Genomic DNA, 12,589 nt, shown 5'->3' with positions numbered 1-12,589 from the left:
GTTGTATGTTATAGTGGCATATTGATGCCGGCAGCTCAGAGCTGTGGTTTTGTTTCCTTCGGCCGCTGGCGTGCCTCCTCTTGTCACTGCTTTGTTTTGCTTGCTTCCAGCAGCTTCCGATTGTAACTGGCCTGCATGCTCCAGGTTACGACCGCCAACCTTTCTTATTCTTTCAATTTCACTTCGTTGTTCTCATTCCCTGGGGGATTTATGACTGGGCTGGATCTGGCCTGCCTCTTCTTGGGACGCTAGAAACTTGACAAGAAAGAGCTGGACTCTTGAATATTCTTGGAAAAGGTGTCCTCTGCATGAGCTCAATAAAGGACATATTCGACCGAAGGCTATACAGCGCGGCACTGAAGCAATGCTTTTACCAAGTGGCTACTGGGCCTCTATTCCCCATTCTTCCCACAGCACCCTTCTAAGGAGAGAACCCAAAAATACGGATGCACCAGGCCTTCAAGGAAACAAGAATGGCCCCCCTGGACCTGAAGGCAATCAAAAAGGACCGCCCAATCCTCCTGCTGAGGCTTCCTCGAATGCTTCTACTCCTCCGACTCCCATTCCTGTGTTCTCAAGCTCGGCTAGTTCCGATATCATCACATCGTCCTTTGTTGTCACCTCCAGTGCTTCTGCACCACCGACGACTCGCGAGGTCTCCTTGCTCACCACTACTACTCTCCTGTCTGATTCAGCATCAATATCCTCCTCGACCTACGTAACATCAACTAGGATTACAGACAATCTTTCGTCCAGTACGTCGTTCGTGTCGACAGTGCCTTTGGTCAGTCCTAGCAGTCCCGTTTCGCTGTCTTCAACAACCTCCGATACATTGTTCCTAGCCACCACAGCATCGAGGTCGTCATCCGCAACTGAGACGACACTGTTGGCGTCATCTCTAGCGCAGACACCATCTCCGTCAAGCCTGGACTATACAACAAGCGCCACTGCTGTTGAGACCCCGTGGGGCTACCAAAGCCAGAATGGCACCATCGCATCCGAATCTCATAGTACTCTTTCACAAGGACAAAAGGCAGGTATTGCGATTGGGACTCTTAGTATGCCGCTCTCTCCTTGACAGTGACTGTGCAACATCTCATGCTAACAATCGCCCAGTTGGTTTCTCTTTGATTCTGTCGCTGCTGTATTGGCTCTTTAAGCGGCGTAGGGGAGAAGATCCTAAGTCGCTGCTGAGACTTGCATGGCGCCAAAAATCCAAGTCTCCCGACTCCCCTTGGCCTCGGAAACAACCGTTCAACGTGCTGCCCGATTCTCCAGTGGCGGAAGCCAACCTCAGCGGTGATCCAACTTGGAACTACCAAGAAACCTTTGCGCGGCCTCACATGATCGCCAAAGCACGGCAGTCCCTGACTAGATCTCTGAGATTCCTTCGAGTCAATCCCCTGGGCATGAACCCAGTGACGCCTCCCGAGTCCAGGCCCAGGACCCCGAGCCGGAAATCGTTCGCCTCCTCATTCTTCCACCGGCGCTCGACGGCTTCAACCTTGCGCAGCGTATCCGTCCCTGCTTGCGAGGAAAAACCCGCGCCTATGAGGGGCCCGCACTTCCTGCGGCCCCTTTTTATACCTCCCTTCAAGCTGAAACCGGCCTCGCTGTCTTTTCCATCCGCCGAAGCCACGAAAAGCCCCACAGCCAGTACTCATTCTTTAACAATTCCGCCACAAACCCTCCCGCATCCAATGCGCCAGCAGCAGAGGCACAGCCACGTTGGTACATCTTCCGAAAACATAGATCCTCGGTCTGCAAAGGCGATATTCGATCGAACGAGACCTCGCAAGCCATCAAAATTGTCAAGATCACATACTGCTGCTGCTACTGTCGCTGGTCCAGAAATGCCGAGCGGGTCTGAGAAGGATCTTCCACCTCCGCTCCCGCTCCTCCCTGCTGTCCTGCCTCAGCGACTTCTTTCTACAGCATCTACCTCACGGAAGAGGGAGAAGGCCCTTCGTCCCTCTCGTCCCTCCAACTCCCTACCAGACAGCAGCCATCTGGATGGCTTATGCGCCAATGCAGGGGACGGGATCAACCCTTCTTCTCCTCCCCCGCCGCCGCCTCTCAAGAGTCCAAAGAGAGCCTCGACCACTTTGAGCGGCAGAGCGAAGGGGTGAACACCGCCCCGGCATCAGTCGCCCCCGCCGGCGCCCGATCGGGTAGATATACCATTGTCATTATTCGCGTGCACGACCCAGAGCGAACTAGCTAAGGGACCATGCGCGTATACACATACCACGCAAAAGGGAAAATCTTGAATCGGACAAGACCTGTATTGGAATTGATACTGGGTATCTGGTGTCTCACAGTGACAGAATAGACAATTGTATATTAGAGTTCGACATTCTTACATGTATGCTATGTAACATCACTTAACAAGATGCTCCCCGTACGTAACATTTGCCTAACCGCAGAGTTAGTGGAGGGATTCGCTGTCTTTTTGGGAGTCGAATGCCTACGTGGGGAACCAGGGGGGAAGAATGTCTATCTTCGGGACATGGTGCCCTTCCTTTTCCCCCTCTCCTTCGATTTTGCCGAGTTACATATATCTGGTTCGTTCGTCTTTCTGACCTACCTCCACTTGTTCGCCAAACCCCTTTCCAGCCGGGCGACGCACCAGGTCAATTTTGCCGAGTTACGTGAACGCGCATCGAGAACTGAGCCGGTCCGTTCATCTTTACGGCCTACCTTCACTGGTTCGCCTTCTCCTTTCCAGCCAGGCGAGGCACCACCAGGAGGCTTTCCTTCAGAACGCGGCGATAGTGATAGAGACGGAGACGGAGACAGGGCAAGAGACAGCGGCCGCCGTAGAGGACCAAAGACATCTTTCCAGAAGCCCCTGTTCTCTTTGTCCGGGTACGCTTGGCCCAGCCTCGACGCCGGGCTGATCCCGTTTCTGTGCTCCCACTCTCTGCTCATCTCCGCGAACCCCAGGCGCGGCCGGGGCCGTGTATTGTCGATGCGCTCGGGGCAATTGTTCGCTCGGACGCACGCCGCGCAGAGCCGCGAGACTCGCTCCTCGCGAGGACGGACAGGGAGAGGGCGCTGAGTGCGGTACGGACACCGAGCGGCCGGGGGACAAGTCTTTTCCACTGTGACACTGTCGGCCAGGCCTGCTCGGCCAGAGCAGGCTGGACAGACGGATCTTTTGACGACGGTGTAACACATTTCTTATCGGCTTACTCTTTTTTGGTCTGGCGTGTTTGTGTGGGTGTATGTGTGTGTGTGTGTGTGTGTGCACTTTTCTCCTTTTGTCCAAGTCAGTGGTAGAAAAATGTGAGGTTCTGTCTGTTGTTTGGTTGATGTGAGCTCGAACGCAAGACCAGCAAGGACGGGGAAGCTTTATACTGATCGAAAATCTGGCCATTTTCTGACTGAACAATCGGTCAATGGTCAATGGTCAATGGACAGTTTGTGCCGCTGAGAAAGAAAGCACTTGTTCTTTGGATTCGATCGCAACGACTCTTTGTGCGGTTACAATGAGTCCATAGTCCGTCCACCTTTAGGAAAGATGCAAGAGGAAGACTTCTTCTCGCTTTTTCTCTCCGAGACACCCATTCTCCTGTGCTTATTCATTTAGTGGCTGCCTTTGTTTACTTTTTTTCTGGGGGGATACCACCACACTCGGCCAACACGGCTCCAACCTACTTAGGCATCTTGTCGAGGATCTTGTCGAGGATCTTGTCGAGGATCTTGTCGAGACTGCGTATGCATCGCTTTTCATGAATCTCGCAAGGCCATTGAACCGTGCCAGAAACCCCAGTGTCGTATTCCCAAACCTCCTCGCCCGGAATTTGGTTTATCTCGAGCGTCTTGGTCCCCAGCACTGCCGTGATCAAGGCAAGGGCTGAAGCGAAGTATCACATAATCTTATTCGTCAGCGAATCGATGGCCGTTCCGTTGAGAAGGAACGCATCATCGAGAGCGTCCACGATTAGACTCTTGTCCTTCTGCGGCCCGGCATCTATTGTCATGGCAGTTAGGCTTCCATGGCCTGTATAGTATAGGATATTAGTACGTTTCAAATGGTGACCATGAAATCGATTTGTACTTAGATATGCAAAGGCTGGCATTGATGTCCCTAGATCCTACCCTCCACCATCTTAGATCGTCACAGAAATCACCATCGGTATGCGTGGCAAGGGCCTCGACGCGTAGTCGAAGTAAATCAACCTGGTGTGCAGGCGATGGTCAGGTCTGACGGTACCCTGTATGGTGAGCAGATGCTCAGAATCAATAGATGCACAATTATCCACGAGACAAGGGCCGTAAGAACCACACTCCCAAAAGGAAAATTCATCATTCACTCCAAGAAAACTTGCCTTGCCCAGATAACACTCACCGTCGCAGCCTCGAGATCCAGCTCTAGCTCTTTGCCCTCCTCTATCTGCGATGTCGCCTTCTCGTTTCTGTACCATGCCTGCTCGATAGTTCCTCTGCTGCTAAACAATGTTCACACACTCTCCAGGACAAGGTGATGCCATCTTCCACGAGCTGTCCCGGAGGGAAAGTCGCCGCGACGTCTTCGGGGATTCTTAAAATATCGTTACACCGAACGTCAATATCAACGAGGTCGCGAATGCTCAGACCATGTGGGCGGAGGAGCCTATAGAGGGGGATATCGGATGTGGCTGATGGGAGAAACTCGTCATAGAGGGGGGTGTTGTCTGCGGCTGCTGTCCTGGTTGATGCACCTAAGGAAGAGGATGACGCGCTCAGACTTCCAAATCTGTCGGACAATGTTCCGACGCCGTCCCTCTCTCTTCGTGCTCGACTTCGGCCTGCTTCACCAGTCTCAAAGTAGGCGAAGAGGCGGGGAGGCGGAGGGAGCGGGAATCAACCTATGCGTTCCTGGTGGTAGGCGTGAGCCCTGTCTTCTTGACTCTCGTAACGTGATGCGTCACTTCGATATCGGGATCCAGTGGAAGTCGTCGTGGTTGAGCGCTCGTGATAATCCCTGACAGTACTGGCGCCAGAGTTATTAGTCAAGGAGCTTTCAGAGACAAGAGTCCATGCTCTAGAAGCGTTAGGGTAACGTCCCAAGCGTCCAGAGCGTCCAGAACTTCGTACCGAACCATGACTCATGTTAGGGGCGCTCCCTTCATAGGTGGTCCCTGAACTTGTGTCTGAGCGATGGGAATACCCACTGTCTCGAGAATACCCACTTTCTTGGGAAATGCGGCAACATGAGCATCGCCTCGCAACCTCTATTTCACGTTGAGGCAGGGGGCGGCGGTCGCGATACCGGCAAGCAGTTGAAGAAGAGCAAATCTTGTCGATTGCTGGATAGTCAGCAGACCGGCGGGTGGAGTCGCAGTCTGGACAGACAAGGAGAGTGAAACGGGTATAGCACATTTTTGCAGACTTTGTTTGATGTAAATGGGTAAGTCGATATGGATGACGGGTATTGAAACTGGGAATTGTGTGTAGTATAGTGAGTAGACTTCTAGACGTCTCTGAGCACCGTGCAACTCGGAGGGAACTTTCTTCGTTGATGAATAGATTGGGAAATGGAAGGTAGACTCTGCTTGTAGTAAAGTCGGTATTTATATAACGTTTGGACAGGGGTTGTCTCCCATTATGGAGAATCTCAAGCCATCAGCTTTGTTGATGCAAGGCATTAATCCATCGGTGGTCGGAGCACGAGTTCTGGGGACTCAAATACTAAACCGCAGTTCTTTGCCGATGGTGGTGATGGTCGCTTTGATTGCAAAGTACTGTTCCGCAGAGACAATGAGCTGACTTACAAACAGCAGCAATCCCCTTGTTTGCGAAGTCTGCCAAAAAGGAGTAACGACAATGGCCTCCCAACTCCAACAAAGAAAGCCAGAGCATTGGGTCCATCAGTGCGAAAGAGACATTCCGAGTGCCTGAGAATAATGAACAAATATTCATGGATGCCGTCGAGAAGTAGACAGCACTATGACTTCCCAAACATGGTTGTAGACCCAGCCAATGAGCCGAGTAACAACGTGGTCGTGAACTCAGAAATGCGAACATTGTAGGTATCCTTTTCCGACTCATTGCTTTTTCAACGAGAATTGCGAGAAACGTGAACGCCCACTCGCGCCCACTCACCCAAAGCGTCCTGTTTTGTCAACCTTATAGCAGTGAGTCCAGCCTGGTAAAAACGCTCAAACAAGCCGCAATAACCTAGACGGTACAGATGAGTCAAGATTGCAACAACGGTGCAGAGGGGTACAAAGGATTCTACTAACCTCGAGTTGTAACTCCTTGTCCTTATTCTTCTCGACCTCTTCTGCAATTACTTGACCAATGTTCGCTCCAATGCCCTGTTGTCCGCCAGTCCTCTTCGCAAAGGGCCATTGTGAATACTCTGCCAGTAGTTCGTCTACCTGTGCAAAAGCCCTCTCTCTTGCTTCGTGGCTCATTGTCACCAGCGCATTCTCTAGCACGTTGGCTGCATACGCGGCACAGACCATGCTAATGGTTCTCAACATTCTGAAATCGAGTTCGGCAGGGAGAAATTGTGAAGGAGGAAGCACGACGGTTCGGCTGGAGCAGACGTTCCGTACGCGCTTGCGGATTTCATCTTTGGCGCCGGAGTCGACGACGGGATGGGTGGCCATATCGAAGAGGAGGAAGTTTCGTTTCTCGGTGCGGAGGATGCCTTTGTCCACAAGACCCTTGGCCAGCCGTTCGCGGACTTGTTTTAATTGGTAGCCAATTTTCATTAGATTCCACGTCTCCCCTATCCAGGGACCGTCAGTGGTGTAATGGGCATCCCCGAACCGGCTTCCCGACTTACCGCTCATGAGATCGATCCAGGAACTGACACTCATCTTCTCACTGGTCTTCATCATTTTCAGAGCTTCATCTAACAAGACTTCCCCGGTGAGGGTGTCGTCTATGACTTCAATGATTCTGTCCGCCAGAGGGAACCGTCTTCTCGAAGAGTCTTTCTGCATGCTGATCCTGCCTCGGAACGCCAGCTCGATGACTATGCAGCCTCGTAAGGCATAGGAGATATTATCGTTCCAGAATGACAGGTATCCCTGCGGATGTCAGTCAGGATGCCTCGACTCTTGGATTCTTCTGGGTCTTGGTTACCTGCTTGTCCTTCAGACCAAGTAGCAGGACCTCCTCCATCAAAGTCAGCTTGGGTTGTTTACTCCGTTCTGCGTTCTCGCTGATGTCTCGGGGGTCATAGGCGATCCGGTGGCCATTCTCGCTGGATTCGTAGGCGGTTTCAGGAGAACGATCGTTGTATTGTTTGGGGACAGGCGAAGTGACCCGGCTTGAGGACTCGTCGTCTCCGTTTGGCGACGTGGCCCCTCCGGCACCACGCCTTCGCGTGAGGCCTCCTTGAGAGGCCATCAATCTAGAGGAGTGTGCGCCTCACAGAGCTCCAGGTGGAATAATAGGATGGGTGGACCGTGTTGCTGATGATCTCGTGCCTGGGCGGCTTTACGCCGAGTAACAGTCGCAGGCTGCGGTTTTGCGCAACAGGGTCTCAGCAGACACAAACTCACTTCACTGCCCCTGAGAGTGGGCTCGATGTTGGATAGTGTTTTGGGCAAATGAGCGACCGGGGCATAAACAGAATGAGAGGGGCGGTCAGGAGCATAGAAATATGAGGCGTTGAGTGTCTTTTGTCAGGGCTGAAGACTCGTCGCAGGGGGCCCTCGAGCCCTTGCTGTGCATGCTGGATGCTGTATGGCTTGTTGCGCAGACATGGCGCCAAGTCCTGATCGCTGGCTCTCCACCCGCAATTCACCACTCACCACTCACACCTACGCCGTAAGTCCTCCGTGTATATCAACCAAAATTCCTCCATCTATCTTTTCTTCCTCTGACTATTAGAGCTGTTCATCGCTATGGAGCATCAATTCATGTCTGCTCACTATATTCAAGGTTTGGCGGCCCAGGTGGGAAGGAGATCTCATGCCCGTTTCCTCCAGCCATGTGTGTACCTTCATTCCAACACAATGCACACGCCTCAACCTCAATCGTGACTTGCCCAATACCCGCCTTCCCCTACCTCTCCCAACTTGTGTGTATATATACATATATTACTCTCCTTGAGAGAACCATGGTCTCGTCATATATTCCTCCCCCAAAGTCTGTTCTAGCGAGATCAGGCATTCCCCGTCGCCTCACCCCCCCTTCTCGGTACAAATTGTCCGAGTATGCCATCCCATTGCCACTCCTCCGCACCCGCAACCGGCCGGCGAGATCCAAGAAAACGGGGAAGGCCAATCCAGACCCTGCTCAGCAACTTCTGTCTATTGCATGGCGTCACATGCATTCTCCTGGCTGATTGGACCACCTAACTTGTAGGGGCGGGCTGTGCCTTTCCTTGATATATCTTCCAAGCCGCATCCTTCCCTTTCCGAGTTCGTCTTCTAGCCCCCCGAGGACGGTAGCACAGCTTACTTTCAACCTTCTCCTCTGCTGCGGGGTGAGGCACAAAACGTGAGGCAACTCTTACAGCGTCCGCGAGAGGTGGCTAGAACATTTCCTGTGGTCCTTTTCATGCCCTAGTTATTGAAGATTTCTATATGACGGAGACATCGACTTCGGGTTTGTGTTCCGGCGGAGCTACTCTCAACCATCCCGAAGGTGGAGTTACCACATCTGCCCAACATCTCTCTGACAGTGCCATCAGGTGTCTTCACACAAGTTTAATCCGGCCAAAATAGCCCTGCCTAGTACGCGAGAAAGAGAGACAGAGAGAGAGAAAGGAGACAGCACATCTACAATGGGCTCCAAAATCCCGCTCATTACGCTCGAGGAGCATTTCATCTCCCAGGCTGTCCTCGACTATTATGCGTCCCAAGGCGTCGAGACCATTCTCCCAGACTCCATGTCTCATATCATGACTGCTCTCCAGGAAGTCGGCCCTAAGCGCCTCAAAATCATGGACGCAGGCCGCGTTAGTCTTCAAGTCATCTCTCATCGACCGAACGCTATCCCAGTCCCGCCAGATGTCTGCACCAAGGCGAACAATGAGCTATACGAAGCCATCAAAGCCTCACCCTCACCAGAACGCTTTGCTGCGTTCGCCATGCTACCGACCCTTCACCCCGAAGAAGCAGCAAAGGAACTCGACCGGTGCGTCTCACAACTAGATTTTGTGGGCAGCCTCATCGACAACACAGCCAACGGACGCTACTACGACGATCCCTTTTTCTGGCCCATCTTCGCTGCCCATGAGAATCTCGATGTCCCCGTTTACCTCCATGCGATACCACAACCAATCACCGAGACCACGCCGTCCCCATCATTCCATGGGAATTATTCCCCGCAGGTTTCCAACTTCCTCGCCAACCACGGATTCCACTGGCACAGCGACGTGGCGCTGCACGTTCTACGGCTTTTCGCAAGCAAACTCTTTGACACGCATCGACATCTGAAACTTCTTCTGGGCCACATGGGCGAGACGCTCCCGTTCTTGATCGACCGAATCCACAAACTGGTCCAGCGGACTTGGCCACACGCCTCGAAACCGAGGCGTCACCTCCTGCAAGTTTGGCACGAGAATATCTACGTGACGACGGCCGGGATGTTCAGCCTGGCGCCCATGGCTTGCCTGATTCACATGTGCTGTGCCGACAAGGTTCTGTATAGCGTAGACTATCCGTTTTGCAGTCACGAGGACGGCCTGAAGTTTATGTACGCGTTGAGAGAAAGTGCAATGTACGTTGTTCCCTTCTTTCCTTCTTCTCTCCCTGGTCAAAAGAAATCCATTTGTGTATTGTGATGAGGACGAGCTAAACAGTACTTCGCACGGGCCTACAGGATCAACGCCCAGGACTTCGAAGCAATCGCGTACAAAAACGCCGAGAGACTGCTCGACGTGAGGGTGCCGGACGACAACGAGGTGGGTATGGAGATCGAAGGCGACGAGGGCCAGGGCGAGGTTGACCGGCGGAGCATGCCGTGGTTGACGAGCACGATCAGCTCGGGCAGCCTCAACGGGGACGGGGCCGCCTTTCCGCACAGTCCGCTCGAGACGGTCAGGGAGGAGAAATAGATTGGGCAGAGGTTGGGAAGGTCCCATGTCCGATGTCCAACGCTGCTCAACAATTGTGACAACGACACACAAGACTTACATTGACATCAACCGAGCACCACGAATGCGTCGAGCCTCTCAAACACCCAAATAGCAGACTCTCCACCCACCCACCGACCCTGCGATTCGTTGCGATCTGGCCGCCAAACACGACATGGAGGCGGAGAATGGGAAGGGAGGGATGACAGTCTTCGCCAACCGACGACACAAACCCCTTTTTCTTCTCCTTATTCGTCTTGTTTTTGTTCTTCTAGGGCCAAGCCAGAGAAATGGACAAGCAAGCAAGGGAGGAGAAAGACAACAGGGGGGAAGGAGAGAGGAAAGATCTACTTCAATATTCGTGTTTTTAACCATTTTTTGATTATTTTACATACGGAGTATATATATGTGACGAAGAAACGATTTCCCACCTCCCACTGTGGCTTTGTTGTATCCCTCGTAGAAGTTCATGTGTGTACGATGTACCTTTGTCTGAATCCGAAGAGGTTGCGACTTGAACTGGGCACATGCTCACCCCCTCGCCCACTCACGAATAGTCAGTGGAAGGACAGCATCCCACAGCATCAAAAGTGTGAGTGCTGCAAGAGTTTTTGTCATGTCTTCTTCATTTTCATTGTTTCATTCTACCGTGGGTAAGGATACGTCCAGGTCGCTATTTGCCCGGTCCTAGAAGGGTATTCCAAGTTGAGTACATTTTGACGCCAAAAACCACCGCCGCCCAACAATGCATTCCTCTTTTCTACCCAGTGCATATCAACAATTGCTTTCATACCAAATCAAAAGACGCGCTACTCAACGATTTAGAACAACATCAACCCACCACCGAACAAAAATCCTACCACCACTACACCTGCCGCCAACAAACTCGTCATCTGCATAGGAATTATGCGGAAGTTGGCATTCGCCGCATTCGATTGTCCTCCACCGCTGGAGCCAGAAGTACTCGTGCCCGTGGCCGGGGTCAAACTGAATGTCGCACTCCTTGAGGTGCCACCACCCAATTGTCCTGTAGCGGTGGGCGTGGCCGCTGTCACTTCTGGGTTGCCTGTGAAAGTCTGGGCCACACTCGCGGCCGACGCAGTCGACACAACGTTGGGGATGCTTCCCGAAGGCTGGAATGCTCGGACGTTGGAGTTTGCGTCGGTAGCGGCAAAGTTGGTCTGAGCGATACCGATTTGGTTGTTTTCTAGGTCGTAGACCACGTAGGCGCTGCGGAGGAAGGAGTCACCGAAAAGGATAGGATTACTTCCTGCGGCGTCGATGGCGAATGAACAAGCCAGATCCCCATTTTGGAAGGTTGGCTGAGAGCCGTCTGTTGTGATCAAGGGAGTAACGAATTCAGAGAGTGAGACATTAACAACAGGGCCACCTTTGCCGCCGAACTGGAATGAGAAGGTGAGATCGTCGTTGGCGAGATTGCATCGCACGACATTGCCAAATTGCGGGTCTGTCACCACACCGACACCGTTAAAGATGTTGTTTGCGATATTGTCAGGAAGCAAGGTGTCTGTGGTGCCAGAGTCGAGGATGGCGGGTTGAGGCGAGCTGGGAGAGACGTCCGAGGTCTGCCCGCCTCCATGGACGGTAAGACCGGTCCAGGCGACGGTAAAAGAATCAATAACGCCTGTTTGCGAGTCGATCTGAATGGGAAGAGAAACCAAGTCACCGTGGTATTTGTTTGTGTCGACGCCGCCGAAGAGAATCGAGCCCGTGCTGGAGTTCAAATCGTCCAACCACAGGGAATATGCGAGAGAGTTGATGAAACCCTCATTCTTCATGACGTTGATGACATTGGGGTATGTGAAGCCGTCAAGCGACGCAGAGGCCTCGCCCAACTGGAATCCAATGCCCATGATTCCAATTGCTCGGGTGTTTGCTTGCTGGGCAGCAGCCATGGTCATATTTGTCAGTTTAACTCCGCCAACCTCCAGCACATCAGAAATGTATTGTCCGACGACCTGAGAGCCGTCGACGTATTGGATCTGGAATTGGGGGAGGTTGGGGTCGGCGAAGGTGGAGGACTGGGCGGCATTGTACGCTCCAAACTGGGAGCAGCCCCCGTTTTGCTGACAGATTTGGGCATTGGCGTCAGGGAACCAAATATCTGACGAGCCGGTGTCAAGCTGCAGCTGGAATGGCTGACCGGGAGTTCCCACGGTGCAATTGATGAAGTAGAGCAGAATCTCGTTGTCCAGACCGGCCTTGATCGTCTTGGACTGACGTCGTGACAGATGAGGAGCATCCTGCGCTGGTACGCGGCGCTTTTCGAATGTGAAGCCAACAGTGCCGGAAGCCGCAGTCGCGGGCGCAATAGAAGCGAGCAGAGCTGCTGCTCCGAGGGCAGCGGTTGCAAACTTGCCCATGACGGCGAGAGAGGGGAGACTGCTTCCAAGAAGTCCTGAGGATATGGTACCAATCGAGTATTAACAATGGGAAACCAGAGAAGTCAACAGCAAAGGAACGACAACAACGAGGATGTTGATGAAGATGAAGAACACGGTGACGATGCTACAAGTAAGAAGCACAAGAGAAAGGACTGTG

General features: G+C 52.7%; 3 protein-coding genes across 3 annotated transcripts; 1 reads left to right on the top strand and 2 right to left on the bottom strand.

Annotated features, from left to right (window-relative positions):
• Nucleotides 1-6,114: 6,114 nt before the first annotated feature.
• A1O5_09891 (uncharacterized protein) lies at nucleotides 6,115-7,350 on the bottom strand (the record flags this gene model as incomplete). Its single annotated transcript, XM_007750469.1, has 4 exons — nucleotides 6,115-6,165; nucleotides 6,231-6,724; nucleotides 6,782-7,028; nucleotides 7,084-7,350. The coding sequence occupies 4 exons, from the start codon at nucleotides 7,348-7,350 to the stop codon at nucleotides 6,115-6,117; spliced, it is 1,059 nt and encodes a 352-aa protein (XP_007748659.1).
• Nucleotides 7,351-8,734: 1,384 nt separating this feature from the next.
• On the top strand, nucleotides 8,735-10,009 carry A1O5_09890 (uncharacterized protein; the record flags this gene model as incomplete). Its single annotated transcript, XM_007750468.1, has 2 exons — nucleotides 8,735-9,672; nucleotides 9,775-10,009. 2 exons carry the CDS (start codon nucleotides 8,735-8,737, stop codon nucleotides 10,007-10,009), a joined length of 1,173 nt encoding a protein of 390 aa, XP_007748658.1.
• An 839-nt stretch (nucleotides 10,010-10,848) lies between these two features.
• Nucleotides 10,849-12,411, bottom strand: A1O5_09889 (uncharacterized protein; the record flags this gene model as incomplete). The annotated part of the gene is made up of 1 exon (XM_007750467.1): nucleotides 10,849-12,411. The coding sequence occupies one exon, from the start codon at nucleotides 12,409-12,411 to the stop codon at nucleotides 10,849-10,851; it is 1,563 nt and encodes a 520-aa protein (XP_007748657.1).
• Between the last annotated feature and the right edge of the window lie 178 nt (nucleotides 12,412-12,589).

The sequence above is a fragment of the Cladophialophora psammophila genome (genome assembly GCF_000585535.1).
Source record: "Cladophialophora psammophila CBS 110553 chromosome Unknown aczJe-supercont1.17, whole genome shotgun sequence".
Taxonomy (NCBI): domain Eukaryota; kingdom Fungi; phylum Ascomycota; class Eurotiomycetes; order Chaetothyriales; family Herpotrichiellaceae; genus Cladophialophora; species Cladophialophora psammophila.
The sequence above is the reverse complement of the archived record's forward strand: the minus strand, read 5'-3'. Positions and strand labels throughout refer to the sequence as shown.